General features: G+C 47.0%; 1 protein-coding gene across 2 annotated transcripts in view; it reads right to left on the bottom strand.

Moving 5' to 3' along the window:
• ITGB5 (integrin subunit beta 5) overlaps positions 1-21795 on the bottom strand; it is a 65851-nt gene extending 44056 nt beyond the window's left edge. Inside the window, exons 1-5 of one of the 2 annotated variants that reach the window (XM_062607018.1) lie at positions 21624-21795; positions 17429-17514; positions 9481-9685; positions 4281-4530; positions 17-185 (exon numbers count right to left, since the gene is read on the bottom strand). In XM_062607018.1, coding sequence (XP_062463002.1) covers positions 17-185; positions 4281-4530; positions 9481-9685; positions 17429-17514; positions 21624-21729 — 816 coding nt within the window. In that variant the 5' untranslated portion in view covers positions 21730-21795. Of the gene's footprint in view, positions 1-16; positions 186-4280; positions 4531-4988; positions 5032-9480; positions 9686-17428; positions 17515-21623 lie in introns of those variants that run through there. The other variant, XM_062607027.1, reaches the window with a different exon arrangement.

Genomic DNA, 21795 nt, shown 5'->3' with positions numbered 1-21795 from the left:
AATCAGAGAGACTCACCTTGCACACAGCAGCCTGCAAAATTGCATCGAAACCACCCTCTGGAGCATCTCGGTTGCGGGAAACCTTCTGTTTCTGAACTTCTTCATTGAAACGGTCGACTTTATCCGTTAGGGACAGGAGGTGGCGGAAGCCAAAGGATGGGACACAACTGGGGAACAGCTTGTAACTGCAGGAGGAACAGAGGACTGGTCAGCTGGAAGGAACCACACCAGCAGCCAAAAGCTGCAGAAACTCTCAGCTCTACCAGGCTGGTCACCTGATCAGAGGGATGAAGTAGCTCCCAAGGCTCCATGTTTTGGACACTTTTATTTCTGGTTATTTATCCACAAACCCCCACAGTAGAGACCCATTTGTTTGTTTGTTTCTCCCAGGATCTTTGAGCAGCTGAAGTTCTCAAAGATCTCACCAAGACCAAACGTTTCTCTCCATGTAAGGTGTGAGTGGAGACACCAAGCACCAGCCTGCCCTGGGCTGTGTGGCTCTGCTTTGTCAGCACCCATAAAGTAGTTTTCACACTGGGAATTCACAGAGCAGGATACAGAGGGTGTGTTTTGGCAAAACCACCTTCTTCTGTAGCCTGGGATGGTGGTGTGAGCTGTGCCTCACACCAGCAGAATGGGTGGGCTGGTGTCAAAGGGCACCACAGAAGAGCATCACTGCCAAGAGCTACTTTTCCCCTGTTTTTCAATGTGCATTTCACTTTGTTATCCAGTTTTCTTGGCAATACATGCCACTCACTGCACATCACCAGGCACCTCGAAATTGCTCAACATGAGTTGCGTTAATAACTAGCATTATCTCATGCATCCTCCCACTCTGACTGATGAGCAAACACCATCTCCACTTTCCCGAGTGCTGCTGAAGCAGAAAGGTAGGAGGGGCACCCTAAGGCAAGGAAATGCCTTAGAGGCTTACCAGGAAAACTTCTTTTTTCCGTGCAGAACTATCAGGAGGCAGCTTTGGTGCTCGCCACATGGTGGGGAGAGCTCAGCAGAGCAGCTCCCGTGGTGTGGGAAATTAGTGGAGGGAAGAGGGAAGACAAGGGTTAAGAAGAAAATGTGTTTAAAAAGGAGTTGGGCTGGCACTAATTCACTCTTATCTTCAAAGATAAAGCCTGGAGAACAATTAAAGGCCTCTGCTGACACATGACCCAGTATGGGTAAGTTGTAAGAGGCATTTTACACAAAGAAGTATTTACAATTTACCACCGCTGGGAACTCAAATCCCTCACAAAGGACCCCGCACAGCTATGCACACACCTAGCCACCGGGCAGGTCCCACTGCCCTGGGCCCAGCTGGCTATTACAGCCATCCCTTGTGATCAGCACCTTGTTCAGACTTGTATCCTGCTCGCACCTAGGGCCAAGGCAAGGAGTTTGCAGCGTCTGAAACCTCTGCACTGCAGGGTCTCAGCAAGCAGCCCTTAACACACATGATACATCTGGGTGCTCACTTTGCCAGATCCCTTGTGCAGAAAGAAAACACTGACACACTACAGGGTTCCATCTCCAATGAAGATGAATAACTTAATCCTTTTTCCTTTGTTTTACGCTTCAGGTTTGCTGCAGAAGCTGCTGGCAGCAGCAGAACAGACAATGAATATTGAAGTGACTACGCAAGGGGATGCAGAAGTGCAGGTGGGTTATCTCGGGCTGTAACCTTCACAGGGTGTAACACAGATAGATGGGCAATTAGGTCCTCAGTCTAACACTGTCCTTGTCCTTATCTTTTTTAATTTAGTGTTTGCTTCCTTTGTATTATCTCTTCTCAGTGATACTGTGGCTGCAAGAGGCCACATCCTAGCTCCTTGGGAGGTCTCAGCTGGCATGCTGAGCCAGCAGCAGGGGCAAGCAGCAAGCTGGGGTAGATGGAGGAAGCACAAGGGATCTCAGCCAGACCTGCAGGACAGCCATTACTGTGAGGAGGACGACAGAGCCTGGACAGGGGGCAAAACCTACCCACTGCAGCTCATGTTTATTTGCAGCTTTTCTTAGATCTGAGCAGGCCACTGGACAAAGTCTGCTTTGACACTAGAGACAGCTGCAAACAAACCACACCTGACAACCCACCTCACCACCACATCAGCAAGTCACCCAGCAGTAGTGACAGCCTGCTCCCAAGGCAGGCACGGGATGGTGATGCCACCAGAGAACAATGGGTAGTCAGCATAGAATCATAGAATCATAGACTAGTTAGGGTTGGAAAGGACCTTAAGATCATCTAGTTCCAACCCCCCTGCCATGGGCAGGGACACCTCACACTAAGCCATCCCACCCAAGGCTTTGTCCAGCCTGGCCCTGAACACTGCCAGGGATGGAGCATTCACAACCTCCCTGGGCAACCCATTCCAGTGCATCACGACCCTAACAGGAAAGAGTTTCTTCCTTATATCCAATCTAAACTTCCCCTGTTTAAGTTTGAACCCATTGCCCCTTGTCCTGTCACTACAGTCCCTAATGAAGAGTCCCTCCCCAGCATCCCTATAGGCCCCCTGGACTGGGTGAAGAGGAGACAGATGGCAACAGGAATGGAAGACCCATCAGAAAAGCTGTACTGGGCAATCCTGTCTAAATGGTTTCCCAAGATCAGGTTGGCTCAGTGTAACACATAAACAGAAAAGCAACCAACTGGGTAAAACCAAACCAATATGCAATTAGCCTGATCACAGTGGGAAAAGCTCAGGCAACAGCTCTGGATGCCATTGATAAAAAGGCATTGTCAGTTTCAGGCCCTGCTGCAGAGTTATCTAGCTCCATTCTCTCCTCCTCTCTCACCTCTCCCCTCCTCCATGTGTCACTCTATTTCACCCAGCAAAAGCCATGTCACTTCAATTAAATCATACACCAGCAAAACATGGTGAAACCCAGCCCTCAGCCCCTGAGCAGCGTTAGTGGTTGATGAAGACTGATGATGATAAAGATGACTGAGAACATCCCTCTAAGGTCATGGCAAATCTATGGGGGAAAGAGCTATGAAGAGCGTGATATACAGTGCCATGGCGGCGAGTCACCTTGGCTCAGTCAACAGCCACTTTTGTCTATGCTTCATGGCCAAAGCACGAGTTTTCAGTGTTAAAAATCCATGTGACTCTCCTCTCTCAACAGAACTGGTAAAAAGAGAATACAGATAATTTTGTCTGGTCAATAGTCAATGTGCAATGAGATGCCAAATGCTTGGTCAATGCTTGGATAGCCAAAAAACTCATAGCTGATGCAAGCTCTCTTTATCTGTCTCTCATACAGAAAACTTACAGGACGCATGTTCACAGAACTTGGCATTGATTCCTGTAGTGATCTGACAAGGTAAGTATCCACAAATGGCTCAAATAAAAGTGCTAACTTTACTGTCCTTACACGACTAGAAAGCACCCCAGTGGGGAATGAAGCGTAGATAGGGACCACTAAGGTAAATGCCAACAGTGACATTCTGCCAGGAGGGCACTTGCTGCTGTATCCATCCTTTCATGCCAACTTCTATATCTGTCTGAGCCTGAACACCCTTCATTACACCCAGTTTCATTCTCCCATAATCCCCAATTCATTGGGCTTGAACCCGATTCTGGTGGTTAAAAGGCAAACAAAAAGACTCTTGCAAAGACACTAAAAATCAGGAAGAAAAAAAAAACAAACAAAAAAAAAAGGGGGAAGGCACTGATATCATGCAAAGCAAACCACATCATTTGTGTCTTTTGCAACTGCCAGTCTGCTTTCCTTCCACAGAAATAAAGATGAAAAAAACTGCCTGACATCGTCAAAACACTTTACAAGAACCCATTTATCAGTATTACAGTCACAAATCAGTTCCTCCAAACACTTCTGTTGGGAAAAACATACATTGCTTTAGTCTGCTTATCTGTAAAATGGAGACAAAGAGTGTAATTGATTTACTCAAGGCCAAACTATGACTCAGAGCTAGGACCAGAAATCAAGAATTTCTGGCTCTTCCTCCTTTTTCTTAAAGCCTGTAAAAAAGCCTGCCATGCCTGCATCCTCTTCAGGTATGTAAAAATAACTTCAGGCTACTCACACAGCAGTTTCCCATCTCTACCTGCAGAGACCTCCCAACAGCCACTGCAAAACTGTAAGTTGTCCCATTTCGAATCACTCTGGAGCATCACAATGTCAGCCACAGCTAACCAGCGTTCCCAAAGCTGGGGCTTAAGTGTGGCTCATTATTTAAAGCAAGAATGGAAGGAGAAGACTGCAGCCAGGCTCTGTGCAAACACAGGGCTTGTCTCTTCAAGGGTACACCTACCACTTACCCAATGCAGGGATTGTTTTGGTATCTTGGTGCTGTGTAGGAGAAAGGAGAAATATTTTTGTCCACAAAAGATCCAAACCCCAGCCGAAAATTGCTAGTGAGCTTTCGCATCTCTTCAGCCAGCTTTGTTCCCAGATTGCGAATATTATCTAGGTCATCGTTCATTGACAGGGAAAGATCCATCAGGTAGTAGAGGTCCACGGGATAGTCCTCAACTTGCCGAACCTGAACACGGAAGGAGGTCTTGTCACCTGCATACACACAAGAGTTGAGTGCAGTGAAAAGGAAACTCCTAGCACACGTATAAAACAGACCACATGCTTTCTCCCTCTCCTGCTGCAGAGCGGGTAGATGACCTGCAAAAGAAGAGGCTGAGGGGAATAAGCTTTTCCAAATCCATCCTTTGGGAGACTATCAGGAAAGCAGGTAGTGACTATGGGTCCTCTTAAGCTATGTACTGTGCTGGCTGGCAAGGAATAGACACATTTATGAAGTGTATGCCTCTATTTTACTTTGGAGATATGGGAAAGGGCCTTTCCATCCCAGTTGAGAGAACATCTAAGGTGGGGGACACATGAAAAATGCTGCTGCCCCTGACTGTGTACAGGCCAGAGGAGACTTCCTATAAAACTGGAAAGAAAAGCAAGCAATGTGAACCTCAAATGGATGTTTCAGGGACTACTGGAAGAGGGACGCTGCACACGCTTACTTGGTTATGTCCTCAAAGCAAACCAGGAGCAGTCCAAGCAGTCCTGCACAGAAGAGAGAAGGAGGTGGAGCAGGAGAAGGAAGAGGGTCAGGAGAAAACAGACAGTGTGAAATGAATGTGAGATGTCATCTAAGCAGGGAAGTCAAGTTAAAGCAGACACAGAAGAAACAGCTTTGAAAAGGACCTTTCCCAAAAAAATGACCTGTGCCACAACAATTCCAGAGAAAGCAGGGCAAAAGTGAACTGGAAAAAGAAGGTTGTTAGCATCACCTGATGAAGCACTGAGGCAGACATGAAGCTTCTGGAAGTAATGAACACAAGGGAAGGAGCAGACAGGGCTGAGTCACAGGCTGCGCAAATGTGGAGAAGAGCAGAAGAGAGCCTTTCCCCTGGCTTTCCCCTGTGCCAAACTACTTTCACCAGAGATGCCTCCAGAAGAGGTGCTGTGAGGGGAGGCCCCTGCTGGCACTGCCCACATCTTGAAAAAGGTGAAGTGGCTTCAGAGTGAACACAACTTCCCACCAGATGGGCCCTAGTGGATGGCAAATGTTTGCCTTATGCTTTGCTGAGAGAGAGGTCTTAATGGAAACTCCAGACGCAGCACCTTCAACCCAAGGATGATTTGGAGACCCCATGACCCCAGGTGCCACCACAAATTGTTTTCCAGATAAGTGGAGTGGCAGACCCAGAGACTTGGATCCTCTCAAGACCAAACTCCCACTCCTGCCCTTCCCTCCCGGATCTTCAGGGCCAAGGCTGAACTTCAGGCATTGGCAGGTTCTGTAAAACACTTGTGACTTCCCCTCTTCTTATCCAGAAATGAAATGCACATATTTTAGTATTGTGAAAGCATTTCCCTAGCCATTTTATTGTTCTCCTCATTGTGTGCAGCAGCACAGCTGCTTCCACTTACTTCCAGCCCAATGACATGCAACAGCAGCAGCATCCCAAAACTGCTGTGCTGGCAAGACATGGTGTGAGGGGCTTTTCAGTCCTGCAGACAGGAGACCTGGCACCTGCGGTCATGCTGTGTTGAGCTGCACGCAGAGCCAATACATGCCCAGCACACCCGCTCGCTGAAGGAGCCAGGGTCCCAGCACCCTTGGGCATGTGTCAGAGCCTGCCTCTTTTGCAGAGCTGTGAAGGGTTTAGGTATGGATGTGCTCTTTGCTCCACCACTTCTCTGTGTATCTCAGCCAGCTCAGTGCTGGGTACCAGAGGAGTCAGCTGCAGCACCTAAACCAAGACCTCTCTTCTAATGATTTCCCAGCACATTTAGATCAAGGGTACTTCCAAGCCAGGTCTTCTTTTCTTACAGATAATTGCTCCCCTCTGAAGCCTGATCCAATACCACCCTACAAAGGCAAGGCTCTTGAGAGGCACCATGTGCATACATGCACACATAGGTATTGTCCAGAAATCAGCTGTAGGAAGGAGGAAACTCTTGACGTCAATATTCTTCCTTATTCTCCCTGGCTTTCTTTTCTGACAGGAGCAGGACTTTCCTGGCACAGCACTGAGGTGTTGTATGCAACTCAGCACTGGCCCAACAGTAAGCAAAGTTATAGAGGCCCAACAGTAAGCAAAGTTATCAGGTGGGCCTGATGCTGTACCTGGCGTGCATTTGTAGGGGAGCAAAGAAGATCATAATTTATAAAGTGCCAAACTTGTTAGCACTGAGTGCAGGGTAACAGTGATTGCTAGCATGACCTTAATTCAGTTCTGCAAAGAATGTGTTTAACTCTGGGAAAATTCATTATTATTTCCTATACCTATTTTTTCCATTCCTACTTATTGTTCCCACTGGAATACCCAACCCTTCCAGAAAAAGAAGAGGTATCCTTCTGCACTTCCCAACATTTCTGTTTCCAAAACACTGCCCTTCATGAGCAGGTCCTAAGATGGGAATTCCTGTGGCAGAAAGGGTACTTGGGAAGCTCTGATCAAAATTCTTAACAGTTACGAATTCATTAGTCCCTGAGAAGCACCAAAACTAACAGGACCCTGGGCCTGGTTCTTCTTTCATTCCTATCTGTACAAACCAATTAACTCACAGAAAATATTGCTAAGGTATGTAGATGTAAGTGCAAAAGAATTTATTATTCTCTGTGCACAGTATTACTCTCACACTTCTAGGGATAATCCAACCCTCTCCTTCCCCACATACTGTTACCACTATCCTCTCCTTAGGGTTTTACTTAAAAGTTTTAATGTCAAAACTGAATTCAGAAATATTTCTTGGATACTCTCACAGAGGAAATGCAGAAACTGTAAAAACTGCTTTTGGCCAATTTAAGAGCACAACCTCAACAATCATGCTTGTCCTTTTCTGCTTGGTGAGGCTTACAGCTTGATGGGCAACACAACTTCCCTCTATTCAATTTTTTAATCCCTTTTACATTACTCATAATTTTCATTTAACCAGGATGCAGTGCTTTATAGCTGGACCCAAGATTAAAAAGCAATATCATAAAATCTAAATGCTCTATCTGAAAGCTACCCTGTGAGGACACCAATTTAAGACCCTTGGAAATTAGCTGTGGGCACAGAGATTTGGGGATGTGACTTCTGCCACAGGATGATGAGATCAAACTGCCTGGGTGGGAACACAAACAATTGACAATACATTCCCTTCTGCTTCTGCTTAGTGGTCTCAGTATAAAAGATCAGCATTGCCACAGACTGGTGTGTCAATTCATCTTTGAAATCGTACACCCTTCATGCTCAAAATTAAATCAACATTGTTTCCTTTTTGTCTTGGGTTCACAGGGTGAAACCCATTCTCAGGCTCAAGGATTAATGGATAGTTTAAACTTGGGATGGTAATACAAGGGTTTAGGAAGTCATCAGCCCTAAGACAGAGTGCTGCCCAAGGTCAAAAAGAGAGCAAAAAAAGGAGATGCTATTGCAAACATCCAGGTATATCACTCTGCAATGACTTTGGTGCTCTGCAAGAGGAGCATGGGGAAGAGAGCTCACCATGGGTATCACTGCGGACATCTTTGGGGTGATTCCTGCAACTCAGCCTAGACATGAAGGGCTTTTCTGCTGTCCAAGGAGAATCAAAGACGGACACAAGCATGGTCCCTGCGAGGGCTGGCAGGACCAGCACACCAGCCCTGTGCAGCCCAAAGCATTCAACAGCATGGGCCCCAGGAAGCCGGAGGGACATGGATCCCCACACCCTGCTGCAGACTGGAGGGATGAGCATCCACACCTCTGGCTGGATGTAACTGCCCAGGACTGGGAAAGGAGAATTTGCTAAGCACCAGTCAACATGCATGAAGGAGGATCTCGGGAGACGGTATGTGGAAGCTGAGCCAGCCCTTTCTTCCAGGAATTCCCTCAAGAAACAAAAAACAATTTGTTATTTGTTTTGTAATAACAACTCCCTTTTTTTATGGGAGCAAACCTGTTTCATCAGCAGCATTAGGTTACAGAAGCCATGCATCCAGTGATGACTACCATCAGGTATCTGTTTTTAAGGCTGAGGCAAAATTTCTTTACATATGATGATCTGACTGATGGCAGCAAGCGTACTGCTGAGGAAGCATGTGTGAGAGACATGCTATCCAATCCATAGAATTAAACCAAAAAATCCTACAGCTACTGGTAGGCTCTGAGAGCACCAATAGCATGAGCAACAGCACAAACTCCTGTTTTTCTTGGGCAAAAATCACATTTCATTTTTCTGTATGCTCATGAGAACCATCACAAAACTATAAGCCTTAGAAACCCACTCTAATTGCTTATAATGAATTACGCTTTTATATTTGCTTAACTTTGCAATAAAGAGCTTTTTTTCCCCCCCTTCAGAAATATCACCTGCCAAAATTTCCCCAAAATTCTGAACCCACATTAAAGCCTCCCCCCACCACGAAAACATTTTTGTTAACAAGCATGCCCACATGGCTCAGTCCAGCCATTCCCTTCTATTTTTTAATTAAAAGGAAGAGACTGAAGAAAAATGATGGCTCAGGGGAATGAAACAAGGATCTGGCTACAGTCCAAGGCCTGAGTTACAAGTTCAAATCTCCATCTTCTGCCTTGATCCCATGGCTGTTTTGCATACTGACAGAAAACATATTTTTGTTTCCAATTTATAGAAGGAGCTGTCTCAGTTCAGAGTCAACCACTGTCAGTTTGGTGGGGATACAAAGCTATTTTAACTCCTTCCATCCACTGACTACATTTTTAAGCTAAGCAGGTTCCTCTCAAACGCATGTAAGGGTGAAGATTAATATTGGTAACAGATATGGGTGGCTTTGATTGACTTTGCATGATAGCAGTGTCCTCTCACAAACGGCATACACCTCAGTACCAAACCTGTTTCTGATGCACCACCAAAATTCATGGGCTGTGGAAGGCACCAGCAGCCACCTGCTTCAGTGGGCTACAAGGATATGAGCTGCAACACACTCTTGGCATGTTCCGGACACCTTTTCTCACCCGCACACCCCCCAGCATTCACTCAAAGCCACTGGGGACTCACCAGGACGAAGATTCAAGGCAACCTTCTGAGGTGTGATCTGTGTGACATCCAGGTGAGTCTGGCCCGAGCCCTTGCTGCTCAGAGGGACGTTCTTCACCACGCTGATGCTGCTGCTGGGGTTTTCAATGGCTCCAGCACAACCCTTTGCAATCAGGTTCTGCAGGAAGTCGCACCGTGATGTGATGGACTTCGTGCTGCCAAATTCCTGGGGGTGAAGAATGGACAAAAGGAAAAGGGAGGGAGCAACATCAATGCCACAGCAAGAGCTTTGTTTTGATGTGCTGGTATCTGTAGCAAATAGGAGATGACAAGGAGAAGCTGTTGTGGTGGCTGAACTCAAAAGCAACCTGCACTGAACTTTTCAAAGTCATCTATCAAAAAAGAAATCCTGCACGGATTCAAAAATGAATTTGCTCACAAACCACTGCAGCAGAAAAGTAAGCCTGACTTGATCACTCCAGCTACAATTCCCAGCCCTGTCTTGGACCATGTGAAAGCAAAGCAAAAATGTTTGTTTTGCTGCCTGGACAGCCAGTTGCCGTATCTTCAAGGGTAAAACCAAGAAGCTGTTATCTTTTGCACATGCATCGACTCACAGGAGCTTTGCAAAAAAGAGAAGAGAGGACAAAGAGGTGGTACCAAGGGAAGTAGAACAAACCCACCAACCCAGAGAGCCAAGTCAAGATGTGAAGCTGGAGACTGAGGTAGGGTGGCTCCAGGGACCTGTGCCCTCTTCCCTGGGTGAGACCACTGCACTAGCACCACGTGTCCCCCCAGCCTCACACCTCTGCACTGCACCATCACATGGGGACAAAAGTGACGGCAAGTGGTCCCTGAAGTGGAGCACAGGTAGAGCGGTTTGATGTGGGCAGGCTGTCCTGGGCAGCTTTGCCAGACAATAAGGGAGGTAGGAAAGCTTTCACAGGAGGTGGTCAGAAGGCAGCCCATGCTTGCTGCAGGCAGAGAGGCGCAGGCAGTGGCTTACTCCCAGAGGACAGGATGCCATGGCAGAGAGTGTCCCAGTGCCCATCCCCAGAACTCCAGCCCCCCCTGCAAGCCCCGTGTGTGGTGCACAATGCAGCCTTGTGTGGGACAGCACTCAGGAACAACCGGCTGCACAATGCAGCCTTTTGCAAGGAGCCCATTTCTTAGAATGCCTTTTTAAATTTTTTTCCCCCAGAGCACCGAAGGGAGCAAGTCACATGCCCCAAACTTAATGGATTTCCAACAGTCAATTCCTACTTATTTCTGCACTACAACAATAGAGACAAGCATGTTCTGCTCCAGGGCTGATGGACTAAAGTGACATGAAATAATGCAGAGAAGATGCTCACAGAGACGCCAGCCCCTCCTTCAGCTGTACAGCCAAAAAAACAGTGCAGGTCTGAATAAACCTCACATTTTGCTGAAGCTCTGGCATGGCAGAGGATGGGGGAGACATTGAGAACAAGAGGTCATCTGACAGATCTTGCTTTCACACCCCACGAGGTGCCCTTATGGAACCCAAGGAGAGCCTCAGATGCGGGGCCCCGGGACACAGGCAGAGGCTGTCTGCTGCATTTTCTCACCATGAGGTCCCAACGTTATTTGAAAAATGCGAGATTTGCATTCCAGCATCCAGCGGCGGGATCCAGCCAAGGAGATGGCACTTCGGAGGGATACCAACAGAAATTTCCTGGAACACATCGTGTAAACAGATGAAATTCCAGAAAGGGGGGCTGGGGCTATCGGAATCACTGCCAGCATAATGAAATAAAAATCAGAATCCCTCACAAAACCAAAGCCAACACCCAGCCTTGCAGAACAGCATGTTTAAGGGAAGTCTTGGAGGAAAGTGTATATCAGATGTGCTTTGATCTAAAAGTCAGTGAAAACCTTGTGGGGTCCAGGCACACTCCTGGGCTGGTCCCCCCAGCAGCAGGGCACCTGTGAGGAGTTGCTCTCCTGCTCTCCTAGTACCTAAACCATGGTTCTAAATGAGCACCTCTGCCAGACCATTTCTGCTGCCATCTATTAGAAAGGACATGCTGGTTGTGCAAAAAAATTCCCACAAACAGCACCAGAAATGCCACTGGGAACCTTTAGTTATTCCCCAGGAATTAACACTGGAGAGAAGCATTCAAACAGGATAGTATTTAGGGCTGCCTGTGCAACTGCAGCCTTTATCAGGTACTTCTAATTCTCCCCGGTGTCGGCTCCAAAGCTTCTTGATGTGAACGGAAAGACTCGCCTTCAAAGGACTTTGAATTAGGGTTTAGTTTTCCGGCTGGGGTAGTAGAACAAGAGCTAGGAGGGGCGGGCAGCCCAGGGAGAAGAGGATGCTGGCTTCCTTCCCCAGCTGCTACTCTTTTGCAGTCGAGTTCATAACGCCACAAGAAACAGCTCTGGGTATGGTACTGTTTATACTGATGTTCATCATCCCAGCAAGGGGCGTACACGAGAGCAGCATCTGCACGCTGAGAAGACAGTGCCGACACACAGGGCAAGGAGCACACCCGTGTGGGACCTGATGGGGGCTCTTTCGGGGCTGGGTGCCTGTGCAAGTGCAAGCCTGTCCATTTGCATGGCATCAAGAAACCTTCAGTTGCTGTAATGTGGTTTTCTGCAGCCTTCATTACAAAAAGTTCTCCAAAGGAAGCCCAGGGGATTGGAGGAAAGCCCCTACAAAACTCCTGACAAGTGCTGCACAAAGCTTAGGTCAGCAGCACCTCTGCACACTTCCAGTTCTTAGGTTCCCCTCGCTTGACCGAGCTATTTTCTCTCAACTTTCTCCTAAAATGGGCCCAGAGCACTTGCCGCAGGGCAGCAATTGCTAAGCTGCAGCTCAAATCAAACCCAGGTCTTTGCTTATTTGGTAAAATGGAAAAAACACCCCCTCAGGGGTGAAAACACCCCAGGGGAAGGGGTGCAGCTCAGCACCCAGGGGTGCAGGACTGACCCATACTGCTTCTGTTTCTAATCCAGGAAGAGTGACACCAAGCAGGACAGTGACAGTGGCCTTGGGAAAGCCCCAGCAATCACCACAGCGTCCTGCAAACAAACACCCCTCATGTGCACCTGTAGGTCAAAACCCAAAGCCCAAACTATGGCTACCAGGGACAATCCAACTCAAGTGTAAAGTTTTCTGCGACAGAGAATACTGAGGCTCCTGGAGGCTGAATTAAAGGAAAAAAGCATGAACAGTTTTGAGGGGTAAAGAGTATTATGGAGGTCCAAATAATTCACAAGCAACCACGCCGAAAGGCAGCCCCATGCTAGCTCAGACGTGGCACACTGGTTCAAACCCCAAATCCCCCTGAGCAGAGGACACCTCACAGTCGGCTAAACAATCTGGTGTGCCCAAATACCCACCAACCATCTGCATGCCAGCTTCAGTGAGATATGCAGCAGTTACCCCATGGCAAGCAGGAACCACCCCAAGCCCTGCCTTGTGCCCCAGAAAAGCCCTAATTCAAGAAGATCCCACCTAGACCTTGTTAGTAAAATTAGTTGTTCACAGCCCAGTGGGCACTGTGCAATCCAGCCTCTGCGCTAACAAGCTCACAAAAGCAAACGCACACAAGCAGACAGAGTGAATGGAGACAACAGTGTGACAATTACATGCTCATCAGTTTGACAGTTTTAAGACAAATTGCTTGATTCATGCTAAAAAAATGGAGAATAGCACCGACTGTATCTAACAGACTATATCTAACACCTGACTAGATACATCCCTACCATTTTTTGCTTTAATCAATCCAGTTCTGCACTAATTCAGTCTGAAATATGCTTACTTTCTCCATTAAAAAAAATAAATATTTACATGCTCCCTCTAGGAACATCCTTGATTTTCCTTCCTTACTCTCCAGGCACACATTATAGAGATGGGGTAAAAGCAACCTGATGGAAAAGAGAGGGTGCCATTGGGGAAATTTCAGTTCTATTTATAAAAAAAAAAAAAATTCAGTTTAATTAGCATGTATCTCTATTTCATGTGTACACACATAAAGGCAGCCACATAGGTAACGCAAGGATGAGAACAAGGTGTACACTCTTAGAAACACGAGGAGCCTCTGCACATTGGTATGTTGCTCCCCAAAGCAGCAAATGAAGGTAACAGGAATGTAATGACATAATTTCCCTCCTTGTACTGGTACTCCCAAATCCTTTTTTGGAGAACATTCCCCCTGCAACCACCACAGCTGAGTTTATCATGAGCAAATCCCCCACCTGCCTATCACACCCCACCTGGCAGCTCGGAGACAGCACTGAAACCACATCCAGAGCCCTCTGCTCCCTCCAGCAAGCCCAGTAAGCTCTGCTGAGCCTGGGCAACCTGATGCCACTGCAGAAAAAGCAACAAGCATCCTCCCCTCCCACCACAAAAACCAGGCTGCCACAGAGCAACCCCATGGGCTAGCATGCATTTTCTAGCCAGAGTCTTTCACCAGCAGTGTGCCAGCAATTTCTAGTCGTTTCCAGCTTCTTCTGTAGCTTGCAGGAGAAGCTGAGGAACCTTCCCAGACTCCAGCACAGATGGAAAGGCTGCAGCAGTCTCCATTGTCCAAGAGTTGTGTGTTTTCCCCAGACAGCCCTGTGCTCAAGGCATGTTCAGGCGATGTTAAGGCCACACATTCATACCTCCTCTTTTAAGTACCATTTAAGCAGATCACCTCGTTTAAGTCCTACCTTTCAAGGTATTCTTCCACAGGACAACAGATTCGATGTCTGCTTCCAAATTTCCAACAGCCCAAAGACTTGTGGTTAGCTCAGCAGCCACTGGGGGCTCCAGGGCTGCCGCATACCAGAAGCTGCTATCATCAACTCATCCATCATCATGCTCTTGGATGGGAGCAGAGGTGCCAAACACAACAAGAAGTGAACAGAAGCTGATTCAAGCCAACAGAGCATGATGCACACTGTACTAACAGGTTAGTAGGTGGTAGTCATAAATTTATAGCATCTTGACTATTCTGCTGTAAGCATTTATCTATATACATTCTCTTACCCACAATTCAAGGTAACATAAATACAAGTAACCTTATCCCACTTGGAAAACTATTGGGATAGGGCTCCTTGTATCCACAGAATTGTTTTCATGCCCTCCTAACCCCTACTTGCAGTCCATGAGTGCTTGAGACTTTCTGCTCCTTTGTGGTCACATGGAGCCTGGATCTAGGAGTGCAATGGGCGATGGAAAAGGATACAATCTTACAGGAGGTTGCATGAAGCATGACCATCTCTGGGAAACAGCACAGCTTTTCTGCTCAAATTGCTCCTCTCCCACAGCCGAGGGGTCCCTCACAGCACTGGCACTGTTGGGCACTCAGGGAGACAAAGAATAAATGGGTATGATGGCACCCCAAAGTGATGTTATTCCCCAAAGGAAGGAGTATTACATATGAGAAGGTACACAATTCCCCAAAGGAAGGAATATTATATATGAGAAGGTATACATACACAGGAAGATATATGTAAATATGTTTTGTTTATAGATACTATAAACGTATTTACACTTCCTGTACATGTAATATATATACACATATTATAATATATATAAAATTACATTGTATATACTTAGACTTCTACTATACACACTTCCTGACAAAATTATTAATTGTTGCCTACAAAGATGACAACTGGCCCAATTTGCTCCCAAACCCATTAAGTAAATGCAAAGGGAGCAGACTAATCAGCTGATCACATTTTTAAACCAACATAACTAGCATCTGTGGAAATCTCTCCAGTGTCTTAGCTCTGATACTGAAACAGCAGCAGAGCTATAGAATTTGACTGGGATAAATGCTTCCAGGCAGCATACATAGCAAATGACAGCTAATGGAAATAGCTAAGGCAAACAGCCTAATGGCAATTTAATAAGCATACCTGACTGAGCTGCAGCAGAGGGACGGGAAATAAGGTTGTGAAATTAAGAGTTTATACTGTCACTTTAAAACTTCTGAAGTGGAAAACCGCTCGATATCTTTCACAATCCCATTACCTCACCTGATGATCTCAGTTAAAGAGAAATAATTGGTTTCAAACAATAAATTCTAAAAAAAAAAAATTAAATACAAAACTAGAGTAAGAACTTGCTAAATTTTAGCATGCAGTATGTAATGGGGACAGCAGCTTCTAAACACGTAGCTCTTGGCACAAAACACCTTGAAATGTATTTTTAAATTGCTACTGCAGGCTAAAGGTCAGGAAGTATTACAGCACTTCCCTGTAAACACCCATCTTCCTTCTTGGCCCTTCTGTTCCATTCAGAAATATATTTTTTTTTTTTTCCTGGTAATTCTCCTGTTTGCAAGGTAAGAGTCAGGCTGCCAGTCCCATGAGCTGACATAAAATTAGTGGTCACAGTGACCACCAGATAAACATTTCCACTGGCAGCAGTTTGCTAAAAGTTGTCTTTTGATGCCAAGAAGAAAAAAAAAGCCAATAAAATAAACAAAAAGGCAAGCTATTGGATACCCATAGCTTAATAGCCAGCGTTCCTGGATCCAGTCTCACCACCGCAGATGAGATGGCTGCAAGGGGAGCTCTTACAGCTGTTTACAAGATGTCTCAAAAGCAGGATCTATTGCTTTACTCTTTCCCTTCTCCACACCATTTGCCTTGCTGTGAAAACCCCCATGAAAGCCATTATGCTGTCAGGTAGCATGGTGCTAGCAGCATTAGGATGGTTTCCTTGGAAAGCTGCAGCTGTGCTTACAAATTAAGTGAAAATCCAGTAAAACAGACCTGGAGGATCAGAGGCTGGGGTACCTCCTGGAATGCAGCCAAACCACAGGGCTGGGGACATCCCTGGCCTTATGCCCATCTCCATCCCCATCCTCCACCCTGACGGGATGCAGCCATCCCAGGCAGAGCTGGCAGGAGGAAGGATGGCAGCATCAGAAGGGCACATGGACATCACCTACATCCTCAGCTCAGCATCACCAGCTATAGCTGGAAGGTTCAGTGTGTGCTGAACCCCACAGCTTACCTCCCCGAAAACAGCACTGGGACAGCCACATTAGAGGAAAAAGGGTCAGCAGGAAATAGAAGAGCATCATGCCACCCATGCTTGTCTAGAAGTTCAATACCATTCACTGCTCTGGGCTTTGTCACAGCCCAAAGCTGGTTCCTGGCACAGCACCTGTGCCTGCAAGTAGGCAGGGTCTTTCCCTACCTCTGTAAGCATCCGCATTTCTCTCTTAAATACTTAGGATGGACACAGGCAGTATGCAGACAACATCTATCTATGCATCAGACATTATCAGGTCTTTCACACACCTTGTTCTCCAGAAATCATTACATGGTAAGATGTGTATTTGATAAGATATATATGTATACCTAAACTCATAAGCAGTCCTTAGGAAGCAGGGAAAGATATTTACAATTTATCACAAACCAAGGAAGCCAAATTAAATTATAGGTGAGCAGCTTCAGCACCAATGTAAGGATGCATTTTCACTCTGAAGAATGCAGTTAAGCTGTGTAACTCATTGCCAGACCATGGCGCGAATGCCAGAAGCATGGTCAGCCCCCAGAATGACATAACAGATTCAGAAAGGAGAATTATCTTCATTACAGAGAACCTGTGCCATGCCAGGCCACACAGCAAGGAACACGTAGCATGACAACAGTGGGGGACTTAGGGCTTTTTAGGGAGAGAGCTTTCAAGCAAGGCTCCCTGCAACATGCAGGGACCCAGCACCCACCAAAACCAAGAAGGTAATTGAAGGGACAGAAGGACCCAAGGAACAGTGCTGCTCTGTTGAGGATGTGAAGGAGCCAGCAGGGTCAGGGACTTAATTCCTGTGGTGTCAAAGAGCTGAGTAGTCACATGCACCCAAAATATGCTCAGCATTGGAGCACCCACCGCCCTCACCCACCCCTTCTCGAATGGAACAGTCAGGTGGAATAGCTCCCTTCCTGTGTTACAGAGAGTATGCAAGACAAGCAAAGTCTGCCCACTTACCTCCTTGGAGCACCAGGCACACTTGGGATGGATGAGGAGACACTCTTCGCAAGATGTGGCGCTTCCACTGGTACACAGATTGAGACCTTCCGCAAGAGAGAACAGAACAGAGTGGGCTGAACTGCACTGCAAAACAGTGTTCAAGGGGTTTCTGAGATATTCTCAACACTAAACATACTATAAGTTCAGACAAGAGCAAAGGATATCCAGGAGCTTAAAAGGCAGAAGGCATAAATCTCTCTTCATCTGCAAGGAGATCTCGCTTTCTTTTCCTTTCCTAAGAAAAATGAAAAGGACAGAAACCTGTGTTGGGGGACTGAGAACCTTTAAAATATTACTCTGGTATTTTTTCTTCCTTCTTTTTTTCAACTGATTTCTGGTTAATAAAAGAGTTCAACTATTCATCTTCCTAACAAAATACTTTAATCACTGTGAACAGAAGGCAATAGGTGTTTGACCAGCCTGAAATATGGAGGTGGCTGTCCAAAATCATTCCAAGATACCAACTTTCAAAGTCACACTAGGAACATCTCAGTTTTTCCAGCTGAATATATGAGGCACCCCTCCCCACAATTTTCATCTTAAAGCAGCTTTGGAAGATACTCATCTCCCTCCTCCACATGGGTGATTTCCATAGTGGACTTGTTACAGTAAATTACTTTTAATTATTATAAGTGTCATTTCCACAGGATACCCAGGTTAAGCAGGGCAGCATGTTTGCACTGGGGCACATCCAAGGCTGGCTGGGATGGAAGACACCACGCTGCAGCTGAGGGCTCTCCCCGTGATGCTGGCAGGGGCTCTGACCCAGACAAGGCAGCAGCAACCAGGGAAGTTGTGATGCTCTTCACTCCTGGATTGCTGGTGTCCAGCAACACAAGGGGTAACAAACAAGTTTCTCTTGCAAAATCCACAATTTTAAAGTTTGGGCTTTAAAAATGAAGTGGAACCACACAAGTTAAGCTGAAGCAAAATCAGTGGTATCAGCTTTGAATGCAGCAATTTGGTTAAGCATGCCTGTGGCTATGAATGTGCCCTTCGATACCACCGATGCCTCAGCTCTCCCGGGTGCAGCTATTAACTTCTACTGTCAATAACTGATTAAACAAATCTTCAACTGAGGATTCAGCACAGAGGCTGCACACTCCCAATGAAACGCCTCTGGCTCGAACTCCCTGTCTGCTATTTTTTCCAACCCAAATGTCAATAAAAGCATTGTCAGGCCTCTATTTTCAGCCAGTTGCATCTGCAGATACCAAAGCACCATGCTGCTGCTGGGTGTAACTTGCAGATTGCGCAGATTTGCCAATGGCTGGTGAAGAGCCACATGGAGTTTTCTCCTGTCCCAAGGACTTTCTGCCCCAAGATCTTTGGATAAAGGATTTTTGCTGTATCCCATGTGATTATTACACTGAAAAATGAAAAGCGGTGGCTGCCTGGGTCGCTCCCATATGGGGCTGGGCTGTGAGTGCAGGAAGCAGTGAATCAAGCTGGACAGCTGGAGGAAAACTTAGCGTGCCTTAGGCTAAAAGCAAAAAGAGGATAAGTAGGTCCTGTCAGTAATTCTCAGTCATCGCCAAGGCATGACTGTGTCAGAGCCCTGTACTGACGGGTCTCTGCTGCCCGCAAGGTGGTTAACTCTAACCCGGGAGCACGGCGTCCTGGACCTTCTCTATGGCTCTCATTCAGATGGGCTGCTTGGGCCCATTCATACTGAACAAGAGCCTTCTTAGGGTTTTTATTTTTTTGCTGGCTGTTACCATGTAGCAAGGCATTTCATTCCTTGTTCACATTCAGAAGTTATATTCCAGCCCCTGGATGTTGCAAGAGCTCAAAACATGAAGAGGTAATATAAAACGAAACATAACTTGTTTCACTGAGTTATAATTTACACAGAGATTAACACTAGCACACATTACAACACAGCCCAAAGCCTCTCCTCAAGAGCTGCTGCTCTGGCCATGGTGCACAGGGTAACACAGCAAAAATAATGGGCTTTATAAAGCAAACACTTATGTTCATAGCCTGGCTACCTAGACCTGGCTCTCCCACAGCTCCACTTGCCCATCTGCATGGAAATAGCATAATATTTACCTCCATTCATGACTGCTGGATTTTTGAGAGTTTACTTAGTAACAGTAGTATCTGAATGAAACCCAAAGTCTCCTCTTTCCACCCACTGCCATAACCAAAGCAGCCCCCGCTCCTGTGGCCAGCCATGGGGTGACATTCCCCTCGGTGGCAGCTTTTGAAGTTTCCAAGTATGCTTTTCTTTCCACTTTGGAGCAATACCAAACTGTTTCCAGCATTGTTGTGAAAACAGAATTTTGTGAAGCCCTCTGATTTTGGACTGAAATCTGAGCTTTTTGGGTTGGAGTTAAAACACACAGGATTTTCCAGATGCGTGTCTTTGCTGCGCTTGATTCAGCATGGTCTTTCCTGAACTGAGCAAAGGAAGGACCTGAAGATGCCCATGCTAGTCCAGATCCTTCCAGATGCTGGGGCAAGTTACCTGGTAAGACTGGAAGAAACTCAGTCTGCTCCTTGATTCTGATACATTCAATGAAACCACTCCTGAACATCAACTAAACGTCTTATAATGGGGAAAATTCCATCCAGGATTTAGTCTGGATTACTCTAGAGGAAAATAACCCACCCCTCTTGGATTGCTGAGCTCAGTACCCCAGGTCTGTCACACTGATGCCACAGCGTCCCAAGCTCTGCACCCTGTTTAATTTTGCAGAGCAGTATCCACCAGAAAACTGAGACAAAAGGAGTCTCCAGACAGCACCTCTCCCTTGGGCTGAGCCACAGGAGAGCCCAGCAAAGAAGAGGAATACAGTGCATCCTACTATACAGCTGAGATTCTGATACATCAAAATACTGATGCAGAGCAAGATAGGAAACTTTCATGAAAGGTACTTAATAAATTTACTTATAAAGATGCTCGAGGCATCTTTATGAGTAAACCAGACCTCATTCTAAACCTGTTCTGCAGGAAATCCTAGTTTGGGGCAGCTCCTCAATCTGAGATGAATGTACTGGCTTGCTTGGGGGAAAAAGAAAAGAAAAAAATTGATGTACTTTGTTCTTTCTACAGCTAAGTGTGAAAAAAAAAGTCATTTTATTTATATAATAAGCAATGCAATAAGCATTCGAAAAGCCTCATGCTTGGGATGATCTGATGCACTCTTGAACCATCAATTCTAAAGATCAGAGTTACAAAATAAATAAATCAAAAAAGCCGAGAAAGCCTGTTCTGAGCTTTTTGCAGTCACGTCACAGCACTCTGCAATGAGCCTCTCCTTAAGATAACTCATGAGAACATTAAGCACTGAGAGCAACTACCAGAATGGAGTACTTAGGCATTTGGTGGGGATCCTTCATATAAAAAAGTTTCCCCAAGTGTTCAGAGAGGAAAGGAAACACATTTCCTGTGCTATTTAAGCAGAGTCACAAACCACACTGTGTCCAGGAGTGGCGCGAGTATCCCCACGGGGGACAAGGATCGCTCTCCAGGAGCGATGGACGCTGGGGGAAACAGTATAAGATGAGAGCGAGGGAACGATAAGGTGAAAGCGAGAAGATCGGTCCCGAGCAGAGCAAAGGCTAGTGGCTTTCTGCTGCTGTCCTTCATCTAATCAATTAATACACACTGCTCAGACAAACACCCCAGGGAAGTGCTTCTCCCTGAACAGAAGTGGTTATAGCTAGTTCCATTAAAGTTTCTACATAGAAGTGTGTGTATAGCTGCCCCACGCTTTTTAACACGAAGGTGTCAGATCCCTTCCAGCAACACCCAAGGATGTGGTCCATGCGCTGCTGCTGAGCGGGTCCCCCCGCCCCACAACAGGGGGCACGGCTGGAGGGGGTGTGAGAGGTGCAGCCCGCCGGCGCGGCCCGGGCCCAGAGGGGAAGCGCAGAGACCCGGCACCAGCCGCCCACGGGGCGGGGGGCAGCGAGCTGCGTCCCGCCGGCACCGGGGCTGGAGGGGGAACGAACGGGCGCACACGCGAAGCTGGAGGGGGAACGAACGGGAGCGGGACTGGGGCAGGCGAAGACGGGGAAAGAGAGGAGGAAAACCTACAACCCGCAACAAAAGTGCACCGGAGCGGGTCTGGGGGATAAACCGCCTTCCGGGGAGGCGTTTGCAGGGCCCGGAGCGGGGGGGGGAGCGGAGCGGAGCGGCCCTTACCTCTGCCGGGCTGCAGCGGGGCGGCCAGGAGGAGGAGGCGGAGGAGGAGGAGCGGGGGGGGCCGTCGGGAGGCGGCGGGGGCCGGCAGCCCCCCTTGGCGGGGCATAGTCCGGGCGGCCGGGGCGGCCGGGCAGCCCTTGCCGGCCGGGCCCTCCCCGCCGCCTTTTGTGCA

The sequence above is a fragment of the Pezoporus occidentalis genome, unplaced genomic scaffold, assembly GCF_034315485.1.
Source record: "Pezoporus occidentalis ecotype Australia unplaced genomic scaffold, CSIRO_AGI_Poc_V1 ctg12, whole genome shotgun sequence".
NCBI classification, from domain to species: Eukaryota; Metazoa; Chordata; class Aves; order Psittaciformes; family Psittacidae; genus Pezoporus; species Pezoporus occidentalis.
Note: the sequence above shows the minus strand (reverse complement) of the source record. Positions and strands in the feature narration are given on the sequence as shown.